The sequence below is a fragment of the Ambystoma mexicanum genome, chromosome 13, assembly GCF_040938575.1.
Source record: "Ambystoma mexicanum isolate Mex_15411 chromosome 13, UKY_AmexF1_1, whole genome shotgun sequence".
NCBI classification, from domain to species: Eukaryota; Metazoa; Chordata; class Amphibia; order Caudata; family Ambystomatidae; genus Ambystoma; species Ambystoma mexicanum.
Window position 1 is genome coordinate 615,330,003 of NC_090938.1, and position 21,959 is coordinate 615,351,961.

A 21,959-nucleotide genomic window follows, 5' to 3' on the forward strand; every position below is an offset into this window, starting at 1 on the left:
ATGAGCATCTGGGACATCTGGACACGTGGCAAAAACATGCAAAACATTACTATCTGGCCGGCTCCCCTCAGCCACTTATGGTCCCCAGGAATCAACGACCACATCCCAGAAGTCAGAAGGTTCCAATCATGGTATGAGGCTGGATTAGAGAGAGTAGGGCAACTGCAACGGAAAGACTCCTTCATTTCTCTCCCTGAACTAACCAAAGCCCTCGGAATAGGCCCATTATCCACCTTTCAATACTTGCAGATAAAAGGGGTTTTGACAAGAGCCATGTGGAAACCCAAATTAATGAGAGAACTCAACCCTTTTGAGAAAATACTGGACTCAAGAACTGTAATGAAAGGCCTAATCTCCGACATGTACAAAACACTGATTGAAGGGGAGGGGGTGAACACGGACTCATTGAAAAGCAGATGGGAAACAGATTTCTCCGAACAGTTCACTCCAGACCTATGGGATACCATATGCCAGGCGGCCACACGAATATCCATTTCAAATCAATACAAACTCCATGCAATCAAATTATTACATAGATGGCAATATGATCCAGTCAGATTATCTAAAATGTTTCAGACTACGAGCCCGGTTTGCTGGCGTGGATGCGGAAACAGCAGACTACTGGCACATGTGGTGGGGATGTCCTAGAATACAAGTGTTCTGGTTGGAGGTCCTGGACTGGATCAAAGAAGTCGACGGTATCGACAGGACACCTACTCCCTACCTCATATTGTTTGGCCTCGAGAAAGAGGATGACTGGGTCAAGATCAAGGATCTAGCACCACAATTGCTATTAGCCGCTAGAGCAACACTAGCAATGAAGTGGAAAGCGCCCACAACTCCCACAAAAAATTAATGGATCCATGTTTCCAATAATATATGCATAATGGAACATATAACAGCGTCGCTACATGGAAAACTACCTCAGACTGAAATCTTATGGATGGAATATAAAAGTATATAGCTGCCCACCGACTTCTCTCATAACAATGCCCCTACCACGACGATGGAGGCACAAGAATTGACCTAGGCAACGTATGAGTTGAACTCTCCAACTGACACTCTCATAACCAACGCAATTTCGGCTTTGAACACTGACGCTGCTCGCCACACGAACGCTGCTCGACCTGCAATACAGGTTCTGATCAGGGGGGGAGGGGGGCAGGAAAGGGGAGGGGGGCAAGGTCATGTTCTTGCGCAAACCCTTTGTATGAAGAAGGTGTTTGCAGGACAGACACTAAATACGCCAAATTTTAAGGGTTTGCTTCTCCATTACGAGATAGTTAATTGTGTACTTAAATGTATCTTTTCTTCGCATGACTTGTATCTGTAAAAACTAATAAAACCAAATTTACAACAAAAAAAAAAAAAGGGGCCGTAAACACCATAATAGGTCTGAGACATAGATTGCCCCACAACACATGATTAGTTGGACGATTGCTAACACAAGGTAAAGGCTAGACATACAAATACAATATCCATTTAAAACAATGGGCCTCATTACGAGTCCGGCGGTAACCGAGGTGGTAAAACCGCCTGGTTACCGCCGGACTCGTATTACCATTCCACCTCCGTGATTCCCGGAATTACCGGGGCATTACAACCCCGGTGTCCCAGGAATTCCAGAGGCGGAATGGTGTAAATCCCCATTCCCATGGAGTCTCATAGGACTCAATGGGAATGGGGATCATGGAAACACCGGCACCATCTCGTGATGGTGCCGGCGTTTCCTCGTCCGCCTGCAGGCGGGCGATGTTAAACCGGACTGACGCCTCCGCCTGCAGGAGTCGTGATCACCCGGTATGGAAACAATGGTAGCAGCGGGTTTACCGCCACCGTTCTTTCCATACCGGGTGAGTTGTAATGAGGCCCAATGTCTCAATTCAATTAAAGTAAAGTTCAGTAAAAAAGGTATCCGTTGTAAAATTAGAAAATATACTTTAATTAAAACAATTTTTTAAAAAAATAGCTCAATCAGGAAGGGGAGTCCTTTTTTTTTTTAATTACCTAAAATTCCAGACTTTTAAAAGTGATATGTAAAATACTCCAGCTTCAAAATTTTATCTGAAGCAGTGGCTCTGCATTGAATATCAGATTCTGTCATAATGAACCCAAATAATTTCCCAGAAACATGTATATGCTCCAAATTGGACTCAAAGATGATACTTGAAGATTCCAAGATGGCCGCCACAGCTTGAGGACATGTCTACAGGTCTCTCCTCCACTTCTGCTATCGGCAGTGGCCGATAACCTTCACACAGCAGGATACATTTAAATACATCTCGGCTCCGGAATGCTGCATTGAAGAACATAACTTATGGGAATGACGCGGAGGTCGGCATAAAAACGGATTGGTAACCATACCCAACTGTCGGAGCACAGGCCTTCCGCGCACCACCTCGCTTGCATAGAGCGTCGGTCTGCTCACTTGCGTTGGCATAATCTTTTGCCGTAAAATGCTGGAATCCCGGCTAGACATCTGATCCTTTTGCATCTCCAGGTGGAGGTGCAATAAGAACTGTTGGTAAGCGGGGGCGTGGACTTACTCAAGAGTCCCACAGGACAACACTGGCGCCCGCAGCTGCAATTTTGGAGCGGGCCTCAATATAGGGGCTCTCTCGCCGGTCGCGTGTGCGAGGCTTGTGCTTTTACACCCGCCCCCGCCGTTTGGGAGGCCCGGGGCCGTAAGCTGGGAGGTTTGTGCAAGGTCCGGAAAGGTGCTGCCCCACTTGGCATGTACACGGTAGGGGCAGGCAGCTGGGTCCTCAAGACAAAGGTGACCCAGACTGCACATCGCCAGTGTAGGAAAGCGAGGTGAGGGGGGCAGGTGACAACAGGTAGTCCCTGCCCCGTCACCTCGCTCCAACTTCAAAGGTCCCCCCTTCGCATCCCGGCGGATGCAGAGCGTGGACCTTTGAAGTTCAAAGAGGGGCCGCCTTGCCCCCAGGCTGAATTCTGCCTGTATCTGGCGGGGGCAAGGTAGCCCCTCGCATTCTTTCCCCCACCTTGCCTGGTGACAGCTGCAGGACGGCTGCAACAATAAAAGAAATACCTCCCTCCCACCCTGCAAATAGCTGTAAAGAACCCCAGTAGCGGGGGCCAGGTAAACTATGGGACGTACAAAAACACAAAGTGAGGCTAAACACCTCTCTATAAAAATAAAATTCAACTCCAAGAAGGGCTTTAAAGAGACACTTTTTTGTTGATGATTTAATTTTACAAAAAATAAAAGTTCTGTAGAATCCACCAACAAGTGGATCATGAGACAGAAGGACCCTCATCAAGTCTCCAGGAACCCATTTCAGATAAAATCAACACAGGTTAGAGCTCTAGGGATCTTACAAAATAGCAAAGGAGGGAGGACCTTGAGCAGAAACACGTACTAGTAAGCCTCAAGTATCCACCTCCATGCATACATAGGGGGAGTCTCACCGCAAGTAGATCAGGAGCAGGGTAAGTTCCTAGTAAGGCTCCAGAACCCACCCCCCCTTGCATTTAATATCCAAGATAAGCGCACTGGGGTACACAAGTGGATCATGGGCAGGGGAAGTTCCCAGTAAAGCCCTTAGAACCCACCCCAGCGGCGAAATAGTACAACACTAGCAATGATGGGGTCTCACAACACAAGTGGATCGAGAGCAGGGTAAAACCCTAGTAAGGCTCGTTGAACCCACCCCTGAAGAAATAACTATCCCACAAGCAGAGTGTGGGGGCTTCAAAAATGCAAATGGATCATGTGAGTAGAAAATGCCAAATTCATCTCCAAGGACCACATCAAAAGGCTAAAACGCCTCCATCAACGGTAAAGTACAAAACACATGACCAAAAAACTCAATGGCTCAAAGAACCCACCCCGAGGAGTATCAAGTTAAAGGTTTCTCAACGGGGGGTTGTTTTATCAAGAAAAGTGGATCAAGAGCCATAACGTCAGCGAAAATCACCATGTGAGCAAGCGAGCGCGCAAGGCCTAAACCTGGTCAGGTTGGACATCAATGAAAGGGACATAAGTGCACACCTCCGCACCTCACTTGGAAAGGAAAAGAGGAAGCAGGCAGAACCTGCTCCAAATGACAAGCAAATTTTGAACAAGTCATAGCTCACACGCTGTGTCCAAACAATTGTCACAAGCTTTTGTATAAATGGCGGTGGGGATCAGCCTCGAGCGGGCCCTGATTGGGAGTAGGTCCCCCCACGCTCACCTGATCCCTGTGTCCCCAGAATATATTATTGCTATGCTTCTTATGTGATGTTATGGTTGCTTTTTCTTTTGCACCATGGCTGGCACTAAAATAAAGCTTGTGGACAAAGTTTTTCCACCTCACATCCTGGTTTCAGTCTCCTCATTCCTGCAACTGTCATTACTGTCTTTTCTGTCATACTTGTCATCCATGACACCCGTCACCCGCATGCCACTCCCCCGCTCAAAAACACTTCCAGGCTTACAAGTGGACACAGATGGTAAGTGCAGCGAATCAGCACTTGAGCCACATGGTATTTGGCAGTTCGTTTTGACAGCAGCGACACAGGAGGAGAAATGCAATATGAGACATTGGGAAACACATGGACTAGGGACAGCGCTGAAGCAGCAACACAGCAGGGGACCCTATCAGCGTTTTTTTACATCCAAGGCTTTCTGCATTTTGATCAAGGATGATGGGACTCAATTCACAAACAAATGGAAAAAGTATGCAGTAATAACACACGAAAAGCGGATGAGACGGGCTGCATTTCTAGCATCTGACTGCAGTGGCAGGAGATTCTGGTCTGCATTTCTAGCATCTGCAGTGGCAGGAGATTCCAGTAAGACTGTTGCTTTGAACTGCATTTTCAGTGCTGGCCTGCATTGTAGCTAAGTGCCACTAGATTCTCTATAAACCATATAACTCTGCGCAGGCAGGGGACAGAGGCAATTTACGGCACAGGGCTTGGTGCATGTTTGGGCGGTGCCCCCTAGATATCACAGCCTGGTGGGAATTAGCAGAGGACTGGGGCATATCAGTGGGCCATTAGTTGGCACTTTAGCATAAAATAGTTACCATTTTTTGGGGCAGCAATATAATCTTATCACACACTCAACCGGGCGGAATCTATAATTCGAGACCAATACATTGGGGTTTGTGGTACTCCTTGCCATGTACGCCTCAGTCAAATATACAGACGCATTACATGAACTTTGAAGGAGGAAATGATATTAACACTGCGCCTCCGAGCAAAGACGTAGTAGCATTCTCAATCACAGTCGGCGCATCTTGTGTGGTATATTTTGGCTTATGCCGAGGGGAAAGAATAAACCCATCATTCACCACCACCAAAGGACTCGCAAGCCAAACAAAATCTGCTGCAAAGGCTCTGGGGAGCAACAGGCTTGGAGACGGTCCCTATAGGTCCAGAGGTGACCCACCCTGCTTCAAAGTATTGACTCCCCGGAAGAGGCAATGGCCGCGGCTAAAGAGGATTTCGCTGCAAGCTTCCAAGCATTCCAAGAAAAATTCTCAGCCATTTTTCAAGCACAGTTCACGTCTCTTTCAATGGAAATTAAGTAATCACTGTCAGACTTTGGTAAAGACATTGCCAAAGAACAGGCAATACAAACACTGTCACAAGAAGGCAAACAGACGGACATTGCATTAGAGGAACTCGCCAGGGCAACATGAAACCTCGAACTGCAATATGAAGATTTGGAGAATAGGTCCCGGTGTTCAAATATTAGGGTGATAAAGATGCAATAACCCAGATTTTTGCGGACGTGCTCCTGGTTGAAGAGAATCCACAGGTATCCATCGATCCGACTCCATAGGACTGGCCCAAAAAGGAGTGACCTAGGGGCCCGCCCATCTGACGCCTTGGCTGCGTGCACCTCATATCAACAAAAGGAACAGATTTTGAGAACGGCCCGAGAACAAATACAATCACGTATAACGGGATGGAAATTCTGCTTTTTCAAAATTTGTCCCAGACCACTCCATAAAATGCGTGAAATGCAACCAGTTGTTCGGGCACTAAGGGAGCAGGGGATCAAGTATAGATGGACATTCCCATTTGGAATCCTTTTCTCTTTTGAGGGCACGCAATACAGGGTCACGTCTCGCAAAGCAGAAACGGCGCTGCTGCAAATTGAAGACGAAGGGGAAGGTGCGACAGCCTCGGCATCTGCCCGTACATCCCAGCAATCGAAATCATGGGAATGGTCGGTAGTGCCGCATCGCGCAAGTAGGCAGAAACAGCAGCAAAAGGAGGATTGGAAGGCCTGTTTGAGAGGTCCTACTCCCAAAGAAACTGATTAAGGATAAACAAGTGCATGAGTGGAAATCTGTATTGATCAGAAGTAGCCTTAATATCATTAGAACATGGAGGGTGAGAGGTTGTAGTTCATGCTATATTTATTACCGGTCAAGGTACAGATGGGGGTACTAGGATACCCCTGCATGTTGTCCTGGGGCATTAGTGGGTACATGGAGGGGGCAGGGTACTCCGGATTTCATTAGGAACTATGGCTCACACCAGGAGACTATGAGGGTTTATTTTCGACAAGTTAGGCTAAGGGGGGCTGTAACGGGCAGGGGGAAGCTGGACGTGCAGGTGGGCGGGAGAGGGCCTGCATGGTATTTTTGAATCAGATATGAGAATATGTTTGAATATCCGGTACATAAGCCAACTAAGACTGTCAGTCAAGTGGGTCAGTTTAAATGTTTTACAGTGAACATTAAAGGATTGAACACGCCGGCGAAGCGTAACAAGCGTGACGCTCTTTTGGGGCGACACCAATCGGATTTGGTGGCGCTCCAAGAGACGCACATTTGTTTTTCAGATAAACACAAACTGCGTCAGTACCCACTGGTGGTACAGGCAAACACAAAGGTAGAAGTAGAAGGTGTGTTATTGGCATTGAAACCTGGCCCCCAGTTTAAAGTATTGAAAATGCACATCCATAAAGAGGGACGTTATGCATTTGCTATATTGGAAATAAGCCTCAAAAGAGTAACGAAGGCGTCGATATATGCTCCAAATACGGGCCAAGAGAGCTTTTTGAAATCAGTTCTTACTCAGGTAGCAATGTTTTGTGAGGGGGACATTATATTACTAAGTGATTTCAATATAGCTTGGGACACCTTACGGGATCGAAGCGCAATTACCTTCTCGGCGCATTCTGCACCCTTGAACCTTTTAAAACAAATGTTTGCTCATCTGGCCTCGGAAGATGCGTTGCCGGCCCTAAAAGGGGAAATCGAAAGGATATACTTTTTACTCGCATGTCCATCGCTCGTTTTCCCGTATTGACTATGTGTGGGAATCTAAAACACTATGGGCTGTTACGACTATGACCGGTCATCAAATTGCGCTTTCTGATCATGCTCTGCTAACAATACAGATACATATAGGAGGGATGATCCAAAGGGTGTGGAGATGGCGATATCCATCAGAAGTTCAGGATATAGCGGTTAGGGGGAATATTAAGGCAAAGATAGTGGATTTTTTTAATATCCATACGGCACCTGATGTTTCTGCCAATATGGTGTGGGATGCATTGAAGGCCTCAATTCGTGGCTCTCACATTGCAGAGGCGGCAATTAAACGGCGACCAAAAAAAGAAAAATCGCTCTGGTAGAAACACTGAAAGCCGAACTGCAACATGTAATGAGAGAAATGGAAACTCAAAGATCCAGCAATTTTAAAAGCATATAGAATTGCAAGAGCCAAATACACATTTTTCTAACTAAAAAGGCAGAGAAATCCCTGCTGTATCTGCGCCAGTCATTCTATGTGAAGGCCAATAAGGTGGATAGACTGCTGGTGAGACAATTACGTCAGAAGATCGCTTCGCATACCCATGTTATCGATAATATTACCAAACCGGGGTAGTGCCACCGAACCTTTTCAAATCCAATTCCACTTGTTCTATTCACATTGTTACCATACTGAGGATCCAGATGAAAGATTACAGATATCTTATTTGCAGAAAGTAAAGCTTCCTCAGATCTCGCGGCTAGAGCTGGACGTTTTAGAAAACGAAATTACTATTGAAGAAGTAATGAGTTATTAAATCACTTCCCCTTAATAAACCCCCAGGACCCGATGGGTTCTCTGCTCCCTTCTTGAAGTGTTGGCTCCAAGGTTAATGAATCCCTATAATTCATTCTTGAGCTCAGGGCACATTTCCTCTTCTATGGAGAAAGTGAAGATCATGCTTTTTCTAAAAGCAGGTAAGGACCCTGGGAGATGTGTTTCATATCGAACTACAGCTTTAAATAACCTTGACGCCAAATTATACTCAAAGGTTCTTGCAAAAAGGATAGAAGGCTTGCTTCCATCTATCATCTGTCCGGGTTTATATATATATATATATAAAAAAAAAAAAGAAAAGCAGACGCATGACAAAGTATGGCGTGTATGTCATGTACTAGAAAAAGTGAATTAAACAGATTCCTGCGCTGCTACTGTCATTGGACGCTGAAAAGGCGTTTGACTGGGTAGAGTGGTCGTTCCTTTTTCAGGATATAGTTAAAATGGGATTTGGTCCTCAGTTTATAGCAAGAATTATTCTTCCGGTGGCCAGATTACTAATTAATGGACACCCCTTCTCCCCCCTATCTTCCTGCAGGCAGGCACAAAACAGGGCTGCCCCATGTCACCATTGTTGAATGCAAAAGCTTGTGAGCCTTTTCTAGCAAAAATCAGACAAAACGCAAGATATCCATGGTATTTTGGGGGGCGGGGAGGGGGAGACAGAACACAAAATCATGGCATATGCTGATGATATGTTGTTAGTAGTTTCAGAACCGGCTACATCTTTATTGGGAATAGAAAGGGATTAGATCAGTATGGTTTGTTAGCGGGTCCAAAAATCGACCGAGCCAAATCTGAGTTATTAAATTTATCTTTACCTCCTTCTAGCATAACTTACTTATACTCACAAACTAAATTTGCATTGGGCAGAGGGGCGTATTAAGCTTTTGAGAGTTGTAATAACCCCGGATTTGGATGGTTTATATTAAGCAAATTTTCCTCCTATATTGAAAGCAATTACGAACCAATTCCGAAACTGGGGTCCTTTAACGATTTCATGGCTTGGACGGATGAATGTCAAAGATGACTATCCTTCCCAAAATGTTATACTTTTTCAGGCGCTTCCAATTAGAATCCCTCTGGCATTTCTTTTAAAACATTGCATAGGAGGATATCCGACTACATCTGGAATAATAAAACTCTGCGAGTGGCTTATGAAGTCTTGATGGCTCCCACCGATAGAGGAGGAATGGGGCTCCTCTATTTTTATAAATTTTATCAGGCTGCACAACTTAGAATAATTAAATATTGGTGGGGATCAGATGAAGAGAAATGTTGGCTGCGGATGGATCAGGTGTTGGGGGTCTCAAAGCTAAGCGAAGTTTTATGGCAACAAAAAAAAATGCCCCCTTAACATTCACAGGAATAAAATTAGGCATTTAGTTGAATAGATCTAGGATGGGGCGGTCAGAAGGCACAGTCTCACGACATTCCCCTCACCTCTCACTCCAATATTCTCTAATCCTGAATTTGCTCCGGGCTGTGATTAGCGGGCATTTCCTAAATGGAAGCAAACAGGATGCAGTAAAAATCTGCGGTCTGTTTATTGGCAGGGACTTTAAAACTTTCAACCAGTGCAAGCTCGATTTCGGGCTGGAAGATAACTATCAATATTATCAGGTACGCTACTTGATATTAGCCTCTCCCCCACTTAGACAGGTGGCAGTCAGTAAGTGGACTCCTTGCGAGAAATGTTTTACTACCAATCCAGGCAATAAGGCTTTAATATCGAATCTGTACAAAATTTTGAACGGGTCATCTCCTATTCTCACCTTGCATTATAAATCCAGATGGCAGTTTACATTGGGCGCACTAGTCACTGACAGAGTGGGAAGGGCTATGGAATGATATACCTAAATATACCCAATTTATACAACTGCATGAATTTTGGTATAAATTGTTAACGCAGTGGCACTATACACCAGCCCGCTTGCGTAAGATAAAATCCCCTTTGTCAGAATAATGCTGGAGACAATGTGGAGCAATTGGGGACTGGGGTCATATTTGTTGGAACTGTCCGGTAATGCCGGGTTATTGGGCAGAGATTGACAAGTATAAGCAACAAGTATTTGGTACGTCGAAACCTAATTCCATGAAATCAAAGCTATTGTTGATATTTGATTCCACTATGCGCAGCAATTCAAAGCAAACATGTACAACATTTGTGGTGCTACAGTTGGCTGCCTTATTGGGGATTGCTCAAAAGTAGACGTCCAAGGATCCTCCGGTGTTAATAGAATGATCCTATAGTAGCTGGAACTTAGTAGCATTGGAATGGACCACTTATGCAATACACGGTGAACAGACAACATTTTCCTCGGACTGGGCAGAGGTGCTTGACTTTTTACAATCAGACTTCAATTTACAACACTGCCCTCAAGAATTGCATATTCTTGATATCTGTTGATTTTGTGTATGTGTTTTATACACTGTGTAAGGAACCCTTCCACCCCCACCCGCATCCAGCTGGACAAATCCCAACTTTCCTCCTAGGTTTCAACCTGATAAATATGGTCTCTTGTGTTCAGTTAAACACTGTATTGTTGTTCCCATGTGTTGTATTGTTTTCAAATAAATCTGCATGGGCAGTGAACATTCTTCCACCCTGGTACTGTCCGGTATAAGATAGAGGCTGTTCTTCCTTAGTAAAGTTAAATCATTTCCTTTTAGTTGTTTATTGTTTCATCTTCTGCGTCAACAAAACAGTGTTTAACTGAACACAAGAGACACCATGCTTATCAGGTTGAAACCTAGGAGAAAAGCTGGGATTTGTCCATACATCTTGGTTCATCCTCACACAATGCTACGTAGAGGTGGCATGCATCATCCTACCATGAGAAATAGGACATATTGAGGGTCTTGTTGTGTCCTGAGGAAGGTTGCACTACTGAATGGACACTAGTTCTGAAGTCCTATTATGACAACCGAAACACATGTAGGCGATATAATCTGTGGAAACATTGTTATACAGGTTGAGTTACCCGACATTAGACAAGAGGAACCTAATTGTGTCAAATATTGTTAATGCAGTGATGTGACCAATATAGTGGGTCACAGATGAGTGAAGACTGAAGTGTATGGAGAGTGAATGAATGCAAATTGAAGGTGGTGTTATTAGAGTGTGCAAGCCAAAAACATGGAGGAATTTTTAAAAATTGTATCATAAAGCAATTTGTGTTATTGGTTTATGAAGTGAAATGTTGTAAATAATATATGAACATGAACTATTTTTAAAAATTTATACAAAATAAAAGAAAATATGTTTTGAATATACATGTATCTATATATGTGAAACGATTAAATGAAGTGCTAATTGTCATCCCTCACTCACTGGTCCACTTATTGTTTTTTTGTATACGTTGTATAGCCTAAAGGATCAGGGTTTAGAATCTGCCACCCCTTCTTTTTGATTGTCGCGGTTTACTTAAAACAGGTAAGTGGGTAGGCACAGGTAGCTATACCCGAGTGCCCCACATATGGCCTGCAGGCCTAATCCAGCCCACCATGATAGCCAAGAGTGTTTACATATTTAATGAGAATGCAACAATTCAATGGCTGACAAGTGAACTGAAGCAACGTAAGCCCACAAAATAAACCTGAACACATGAGATGAGGCAAAAATAGACATTGACCTTTATACAGATGTAATACATGTCCAGGTACAAATGATAATAGGGTCAGGTAGGATTGTCAAAGTCAGCCTAGACTCCATGGCAGAAACCCTTTGACAGCCTTTCAGTGAAAACGCTTTCCTCGTTTTTTCATAGTGTGTTTTGCCCTCACTTATTTAGGATCATAAATAGTCTGAAACAATGTAGATCCTGCCTTTACGTTTAGCAGCATCTATAGTAACGTGGCTTCAACCATGTTCAAAATCAAGTTGAAATGATAGACCAACAGAGGATGATATACACATTCTGGTGGCACAAGGATGAGGTTGTGGTAGAGGAGGATGAGAAGGAAGGGGATGCTACATTCTGGAGCTGAACATTCTCAAAGCTTTAAAGAAGGGATACACAAGCTGCCCAAGGTACCATATTATGAATGGGGATTGAGAAACCCGAGCACTGTAAACACATCAAAATTAAAAAGGTGACTTCTGGCCCTGTCATAGGAGGAAGAAAAGTGATAATTGAACACAAAAAAAAAAAGAAATACAAATATGTGTAATAAAATAGAACATAAATAGGAGTCTTTTTGTTAAATATGATTTTAATTTGAAGAGCTCCAAGGCTCCCATCTGCCACCTCTTCTCCCTCTCTCATTTCTGATTGGCTGCAATCCAGGAGTCGTGTGCCGCCAATAAAATCTGTTTTAACGCTAGCAAGACAGAGAACCTCCTCACCAGCACTCGTGCACCTTCCTTTCCCATCACTCTCTGGCCGGCATCCCTGGGTGCTCTTCCTATTCCCACCCACCTGTGTGACTAAGAACCTTGAGGTCATCTTCGACTCCACACTTTCCTTTTCTCCTCATCTCCAGGAAGTCAAACTATCAAACGCACCTCCTCAGAGGTATTCTTCCTTACCTCTCCTTCCCCCAACAGCCTCTTTCTAAATCTGCCTGCGTCTACTCTTCGCCCTCTGCAACTCATCCAGAACAGGACTGCGAGACTTGTCCTTGGCCCTCAAGCCCAGGAATCATATCTCTCCAGCCCCAAAATCTCTTCATTGGCTCCCAGTGGCTGCAAGGATTAAGTTCAAGACCCTCTGCATTGTCCACAAGGCCTTCTGGGGCCTGGGCCCACAATACCTTCAACTCTCCCTTCGGAAATAGCTTCATACTGGAGCTCTTTGCTCCTCCAATTCCCTCAGGGTCAATCGCTTCTCCAAGCAATGAGTTGGTGGTAGATCTCTTTCTTTGGCTGGGGCCTCCCTCTGGAACAGCCTCCCAGAAACTTGAAGAGAACCATCTTCGGTTCCGGAAGTGCCTCAAGACCTTCCTCTTCACTTCCGCCTTCGCTATTACTCTCCCCTGCTGATCTGTGTGTGCTTCTGCAACTGGGCACTTGGTTACCCTCTGAAATCTGGCCCAGGTCCCTCCCCCACCCAGCTGCATACCCGCACTGCCTCCTGGCAACTCTTACACTTGGTTCTGTATCTGCAACCCTACAGTCACCTACCTGCACTTATTAGACACTCGTTGTCTGCGCTTAACCCCTGCACTTGCCACCTGCTGGTCACATTACTTGTTGTCTAGATCCCTTGTTCAGCACTTTCCACTCCTCCCCTGCCACCTGCACTCTCCCCTGCACTTGAACGATCTCAATTTCACTGGACCTAGCAAGATTGTTGTCTTATCCTCCCTTGTACCCCTTCCTTGCCTTGTCGCACCTTGAAACACTTGTGTATAGGCATGTGATAAATAAAATGTATCCTAAGTTTGGAGCATAGATGGCCATGAACTAACACCAAAGTTTTTTTTCAGGCGTTCATTTCTAAAATTCTGGAGCTAAGAAAGGTTTTATTGGCTAGTTCCTAAGATTTAAATATCCTCCTGAACAGAGATTCATTTTATCTGAGGTTTGCGGATCCCAAGAAGATGCAAGGTGAAGATGAACTTGCATCATATGAACCTGTTAGTGTGTACTATGTGCAGAGTAGTGCTATTGGTGCTCAAAATCTTTTGAAACCACAATGTGCAGCTGCAAATGAGGATGTTGAATACTGTGTATTGTAAGGATGGGTTTCTTTCCCACAATTATTTTGCCATGTGACTGTTGTACATTCAAATTCTGTGAATTTTTATGACATCTAGTCATTTGATCCAGAACTCGTGGTATTTTTTCAAAAAATGAAATTAGCTGCTGTCAAAGTAATAGTGTGCTTATTTTGCTTACTAAATCTAAAAGTATATTAGACACCTACAGGCAAAGAGAAATTTAAATTACTTTCCTTTTGCCTTGTTTTAGCTTTTCAAAAAACCTTAAACTGGAAGGTAAAAGATGCCCCAAATTTGAATAATTAAAAGGACATAAAGCAGTTGCAACCATTCAACTAGAAAGCCTTTTTGTAGAGCTAGTTTAAAGTACTACAAGTAAGTGAGTGGCTAAACATAGCCCTATGAACAATGGAATGATCTCTCAAAAAATTGCAAAAATATTATTAGTCTTTGCCTATGGTTAATTTTCTGTTTATGTAAAAGGAATGAAAATACACTACATTGTTTATTCCACCACCACAGATACTATCCTGATGAACCTTCAGATTGTAAGAAGGTGAAACATGTGTAGAGATGTTAATGGAAAGAGTTGCTAATGAAAACTGAGTGTCGGATATGGAAACTATGAAATAAACCAAGCTTGCAAAATATTGAATGTATGAATTGATCAATTTGGATTTTGCTTTCGAAAAAACAATCTGTACAATTGTACCTACAAATAAGGAGCAAACTGTAAATTATGATAAAGTATTTTGATAAAGAACAACTATATCAGTTGGTGCAACAAGGACAATACCATTCTTAATTAACATTTCTACAGTCAAAATAGAGGTATATATCGTTAGAGACAACTGATACTAATATATGTAAAGTTGGATTCGTCAATAAGGAGGTTCCTTGGCTGTACCAATTGCAAAAGGTGCATCTACACTCAAATCCTTATAAAAGTAGACTGGAGGCCCATAATGCACCCAACACACTTTCAAATTAATCTAATCTTCATAATACCTGTCCACTGTTGCATTTGATAAGATAAAACTACTAGAGAAACCAACATTAAAATGAGTTCTAAGTCCCAGTTCCATCATGCACAGTTTCTTTGTAACTGTTTAATGTAATCTAGTAATAAACACAGTGTTCCAGCCACATCATTGCTCGCAGTCATTTGTTTCAACACTTCTTGACTGTCATAGGATCTTCACCAAAGCTTCCCTCCTGCCTCTGGCATATGCTCGAGTGACTTGCTCCCATCTCGCTTCTTGGCATTGGTGCCTGCTTGTCTCCAGATCTGTTCCCCTGTGTGTGTTAACTTATCAGGACTCCTATTGGTGACTTTGCATGTCCCCAGCAACTGGTGTCTCATTTGCTGCCCACTATTTCCTCTTCGCATCATTCTGAACTCTCATGGTCCAGCTTGTATTCTTCCCTCATCCCTACTGCGGCAGATCAGTGTCCAATGTCCACCAACTCCCACCAGCTTGGATCATCTCTTCCTGGAGCCTCAAAGACCTTCTAGATGACAGCGTTCTTCGGATTCCTGAGCCCCTTGCAGACTATCCTGCTGACAAGGAGACCCTCCTCTGCATGGTGGGCCTTTCCATAAGATCAGTGACTATCAGTCCCGTGAAAGAAAGTGACTCCTGATTTGGTGTTCTGCCATACCGTATGGAGGATATATCATCATACAGGAAAAAGAGCACAGACAGTACATTTGCCACCCAGAAAATGAGGTATAGAAAGTGAAAAAAAGAAGTAATCCAAATGTTCTTTAGGGTAGGTAGTTTATACAAACATGCTTTACACTTTGCCTTTGTCAACAATTGTCCGCCCGCCAGTCTGTTCCCCGCAGGAAAGACTATGCAGTAAGGTTGCCTGCATTGCATTTGAAGCAATCAGGTTTGGTAGTTCCTCATAATCTTCTTCAATGTTCTAGCCTTCAGAAGGCTCCATGTTTGCCCACTTTGGAGGCCTTTTTGGACTGGCAACAACTACGTGTTCGATATAGAGCCAGGTCTAGCAATGGAACTACAGAGCTTCCCACCAATGCATATTTCGGCAGAACAATTATTTTTGCCTTTTCAGAAGGGCGGAAAACCCTTCAATTTTCCCACACCTGGGGCAGCAACAAATAGGCTCTTGCTTCACATAGTGCAATAATTTCTCTCAACTCTTCTCTGAAGATGAGGGTAAAGGGAGTTCCATTTATATGGGGCAATGTCTCTGAACGACTGCCTAAAATGTTTGAGGATTTCAGAAAAAAAAGGCTTGCTAGGTGAAGCTAATGTTTGTTGCATAGGCCTCGAGGACCGCCTGAGACATTGCACTCGTCAGCCACGTGCTTTGAGCGTTGGGAACTACTGTGATGTAGGTTATAGATGCCTTTTCAATAAGTAACAAGCTTCCAGAGGGAGCGTCAAAGAAGGGCAATCACTACTGGGGCAATATGATCAAATAACAGAGTGCCGTAAATTAGACGTATTGCAGTGCGCAGAAAGGTTCCTTAAAACTTTAAATGAATGGATTGAAAAAAATGTGAGCCAGACAGTACCCATGTGTGACATTCAGTCCTTTGAGGACGAGACGGGAGCATATTTCAGACAGCCTATTTGAATAAAGAATACCGGGTGACAGGGCACATGCGCTGCTGTGCCGTGAGCTGCACCTCCCTTGTGCATGCCCCAGCTGCATTCCACCAGAGCAGTGGCATACAACACTTAAAATTGTTTATTTTCCATTTCCCCTCACTTTTTTATGCCCTCTGGACACCGGGTTCATGCAAACTGCCTCCCCTCAGAGCCCTTTGGTCTTCTCAGATCTGCACTCTCTTTCCCTCGGACCAAATCACTTCTGGAGCAACTGCATGGTGCGATGCCTTGCCATGAAGGTCTATTGAACTCGGAGGAGTCATCCTTCTTTTCATTTGTCTGAAGGTAGATAAGCATACCTTCATTTTTCACTGACTCCTCCAACTATGGGCCACGTTCCCAGTCAGTATCCAACTGAGAAAGGGGTTGGTTCCATGCCCTGTATTGGAGGCAATTCTGAAGTGACAATTGCCCCGATCTCAGGTCTTGAGCAGAGTGTCTCTCCAGGGCTACTACCCCAGGCTTACCCAGAGGCACAGCTTTGGTGGTTTAGCCCCCGGCCTTGGCCAAGGTGCCTTGAGGCCTCCGAGTGTGCACCTAGGCATTTCAGAGGTAATTTGAAAGAGGACACAAATCACTCGCTCGGTTAAAATGCAATGCAGTTATTGTGATGGTCAAATAATGCGTGCAGTCAGCGGTAAGAAATGAATGGACGGAAACCCTTGTGCTTTGGATTATGAATTCACTAAAGAGAAGAAAAAGGAAAACAAGTGTAGCGTTCCAACAACCAGTAAAGTGATGCAACGGATCAGCCATCTTGGAAGGAATGAGAGTACATCTTTGAAGGAAGGAGAGTACAAGGGCACATAAACAGTACAATCTGCGCAGAGCTTTTGGGTAAAAGCTTTCTAGGAATTGGTCATGGCACAAAGTTAAAAACCTAAAGGCACAAGTAATGGCCATTGCTGTAATCTGTGTTGAATAGGTTAATTAAAACAGATTATCACCGTCTATAAGATCCTAGGAAGCATAACCCATTTATGTTGTGTACCCGCAGACTGTCAAATTCCCTCACTCATTTCTATTAGACTGTACTAAACCTCTAGAAAGTGTGTTGCAATATTCTATAACCATTTAGCAGTGTCGTTTACATGCACAGAACTTTCAAACTAATAATCCTGAAGTAAGTGGTGATTTGGGAATTTAAGAAGGTAAAGATTCACGTTTTGCTGTAAATGTTTTCCAGGCAAACTTGATTTTAAAGTGATCTTTATTTTCATAGTGCCAACATCGGAGGGCAACTAAGAGCTATCAATGTAAGAGGGATCGTAATGTGGATAAGAAAAGGAAGGGCTTCAGTTTATACAAACATTTGAAGATATAACCAAGAGGAAGACACATATTTTTAACACACACGGAAACCTATCGAAAATAGATCTCTTCATGGAACATAAGGCAATGAAACCTGAAGGTCACATAATTAACTTGATGCACAGGACCAAATACTCCCTTCAGGCAGGGATATCCGTGGAAGTAGAGTACCAAAGCCTGCTGCATAGTAGACAACCAACAAAATTGCTGTCGAATTTGAAAATGTACATATGGATTCCCCCCAATCTTGTGAGGGAGACAAAATGGGAATTCTCTTATATGCTGATAACATAGTATTGATCAACAGAGCAAGGATGGGCATTCAAAAGGCGTCGAATTCATTTGCAGCTTTAACTTGTAGTATGGTATTGGAAATTAATCTTTCCAAGACCAAATCACTGGTATGTTCTAAATACACTGGAAAATCTATCCCCACCAATCCACTTGGGAAATGTTGAAGTAGAAACGTTTCACCTGCGAGTTCGCTTAAATGAAAGAGGTTGATGGAGGAAACAGACTGAAAAGTCCATACTGAACTTTACAAGAGAAGAGCACAACCCTTTCTGAAACAGTATGGTGGGAAAGCAACTTAACAAAGGTTGGAGAAACGGAGGGCGTGTGCCAACTCTTCAGCGCTCTACAGAGCAGAGTTGTGGGGACACTCCGCTCTCAGAAAGTTGAAGCAAAGAGAACAGCATTTTTACGAAAATGTTCTCACTTCCGACTGCAACAGCACCAATTTCTCTGAGACTAGAGTTAGGGGTTGATGGGGTAGTATACAATGCCAAACTAAACCACTCTTGTGCCTGTATAAGAATATGACAATGGAGTCTTTATCTTCTTATAAATCAGCATTGGTGGATGTGCTTGCACAAAGTGGAGCACAAATGCTTCCCTGGGTCCTTTACGTCACCAATCGAAGTGCAAAATTGGGCTACCTCTGATATCTACCATCATCAATTTAGGGAACTTAATCCCGAAAGCACACATTGTACAGAAACAAAGACTAGTACTATCAACTGAAATTATTGTCGATAGACTCCACTGGCACAACAGCAAAGCATGATCGCTTAAATCTCACTTTGGACTGGAAAAGTATTTAAAGACTCTTGAAGACAAGTACGCGAAAATCTAGTATTGAAGGCCAGATTAGGGGTCTCGCTATTGGACATGAATAGTTTTCTGGGAATGCAGAGCAACTTCGAACTCTGGGCTGAGTGTCAGTTGATGAAAGCGTGGTGCTTAAGAGATAACGTAAATGAGCATTGTGGTCCTCAAAACTGTTATGAAACTACTTGTCTTTAAATTGGGATTTTATCGAATGACAGTTGCTATGTTAAATGGTGTAGCCATCGCACTGATTTTGTATTAGTATATTGTGATTAATTTTTTTCTGTAATTATGTGGATTTTATGGTTTGTTTAGCGAACGAAATAAATTGTTTACTTCAACCACCAGTATGGTAAAAAGGTTGAACAGCAAGGAGGAGAAATACATATTTATTTACCCAGTGGGCATCCACAGTCCAGTAATCATGTAGTGCATTTGGGTTCCATTCCCACCACAATTAAAAGGGCACATTAATATCATGTCAAGACCCATTTCTGAAGTCTATAATCATTTTTGCACTTTCTTTAGTCTCTGTATTTGCATCACCTCCCAATCAGTGACCATGCATCTTATTATTGGTGGATTATCAGGAATACAATGAATTACTTCAATATTTTCCTTGTATTGCATTTTAGTGCAATGAAAATGATTAAATCTTTCGGTCAAAATTAATGTTAAAGGTACTTGTACCGCGCACTGTTGCCACCTGTGTGGTCTCTTGGTTCTCTGAAGGAACTGAAATGCCCAGAGGGTTGCAGGGTTTGTTAGTGGGATTGAGCGGGAGAAGAGCAAGAGAATTGTGATGTGCTGTTGGCAAACAGTTCAGTCAAGTAAAATGTTAGTATGGTATAGGTATAGAGCACACATTGTAATGGAATCTGTTTTAGATTAAAACTAGACTTGTATCGATTTTGGTATTTGTTGATTTCATGTAGAATTTATTTCAGCTCTTTCTAGGATTGTTTTAAACAGTGTTTTTGACCGTACTTCATCCAATTCCTATGTGTGGATGAAAAATGGTTTATAAGAGGTCTCCAAAACCGCTTATAATTGGTAAACAATATTTTTGGAGCAAGTGTTTATTTATATTTAAAAAGAAAAAAGGAAGTATGTTTATTCCAACAACTTGCATGTGAACAAGATGTGTAACAGTGCCATGCCTTGGTAATCCACTGTAAACGCCTTGTTTACAATGATGTAGATGGCTTCAGTCAAAGATACATTTACATTACATTTTTAAAGGTTACAATGGGTAGGGTATTAAAGAGTACTTTAAAAAGAGTAAGAGGTTAAAAAAAAAAAAAATCACAATCTTTCCTCAACAGTCACGGTTTCGCAGTGGGTGAGTTGACTAGGGCGAGTTAAAGTGAAAATAACTGGAATTTCCCCTATTATAATATTCTCATTAAAAAAAAAAAAAAAAAAAACTTGCCAACGGGAGGACAATTTATTAGGAGCATTTTGTTATGTTTCCACGCGTCCCAATATTTTAACACTGGAGTTGCTGTGTTTGAGCAAAATGGCCTTTTCATTTAGAATGAGAAGGGTGGGTACAATTGCACTTGGCTTTTTTACGGAAATGTTCAATACCTTCATTAAAAGAGAAAAGCTTTAAACACGGACCCAATATTTCACAATAGGAAACCTGGATACAGATTGGATTAGAGTATTTGGGTGTACCATGCTAGATTGACCCTTGATTCACTAGAATGTTTATTATTCTTATTAGGACACAGGCAAATATCTTCCAAACGATTTGCTTCTCAACAGTGAGCAAGGATAAAGTGCCCTCTGAATATGTAATGTGGAGTATTCTGTGAATTGACAATATTTTTTAGGTTTTCATAATTTATTAGCACCTGGGCTGGGTGGGACAGCCAATCACGTTGCAGCTTCAAATGATCAACACCATGTTCCAAGCAAGCGCAGAGCTGCTTGTACCCGGCAGCCATCTTCACTCCCTCTCTTCTCCATCGCTTCCCACTCTGTTGCCCTTCTCTCCCCCACCCAATACTGCCTCATCCTGCCTAACGGTTGTGGCACTGCCAAGTCCCTCAGCGCCTCCAAAGGCCCTGGGGCCAGCAGGAAAATGGAAGAGCGGCTCCACACCTGACCCTTCCTTCCAATTCCACGGTAGCCATTTGAGCGAGTATTTGCATGAAACAAATGAACTGCGGTCTGGACCCGGGCCTATATCTTGGGACCCATGCCGTTATGGGGCCGTGAAGCCCACGGGCCTGGTGATTATTGCTATTTTACAGGTTTTCAGCACACACTATACACTTTAAATACACATTTCAACACTTTAAATATACATTTCATAACCAATAAAATTAATTGAGTAAATTGATACATTGTATTGGTTATGCACTGAATAATAAAATTATTGTGCTGGTTTGTTGAAGGTTTGTACTAAACCAATTAACAAACAAAAAATCTCTTGTACATTGTTGTCTCAGTACAATCCGATCCTTTATCAAAACACAGGCAGGCATTGGTAACAGTAATGTGCAGTACTTTTAAAGTAAAAGAAGGGCCACTAACATCAAGTTGCGAGTACTCCTTGGATCCAGGCTCTGTTCCATGATTGCAATATTTTGTAGTGCAATGCATAATGTTGGGTTTCTGTCCAAAATAGCTGAGCAGATCTACTTTGCCTTTGTGGTTTTCATCACGAACATCTAGAGAAAGAAAATAAGAAAAGGACTATTAATGAAGAATCTCAAAAAGATAAATAGGGTGTGTTTTGAAACAAAAATAGGACAAATCCGGTACACATCTCTATATAAATATCTTGGTCTTGACCTAATGCAAGCTACGATGGCATAATAAAATGTAAGACCACGAAGGCAAGGCAATTAACTTTTTTGGATTAGCCGGTTTGCAAGAGTAAGGGCAGGTTTTTTCGATAAGTGAGATCCTGTTATACAATGTTTCTGCCTTGCTATACTGTATAGAATGGAAGCCCATTGCTAAAAATCACATTGAAGGGTTCTTTTGGAGTACTTGCGATTAGAATCGGGTCTTCTCTCTAAAGGCAATGGTACCGAGACGCAGGGGGGAGCCGTTTCTCTGCACACAAACCATCAGCAAAGATAGGTTAATGGCTTGCATGGTCTCCTATAGTCAGGAGGAGACAAACACTGCTTAGAAATACCTACAGCTGAT

At 42.9% G+C, this 21,959-nt stretch overlaps 1 protein-coding gene across 1 annotated transcript in view; it reads right to left on the reverse strand.

Annotated features, from left to right (window-relative positions):
* Positions 1-21,959, reverse strand: part of CNP (2',3'-cyclic nucleotide 3' phosphodiesterase) — a 96,836-nt gene that overhangs the window by 24,595 nt on the left and 50,282 nt on the right. The window contains exon 3 of the mRNA XM_069634494.1: positions 21,336-21,472. Within this exon, the coding sequence (XP_069490595.1) occupies positions 21,336-21,472 (137 nt within the window). The remainder of the gene's footprint in view (positions 1-21,335; positions 21,473-21,959) is intronic.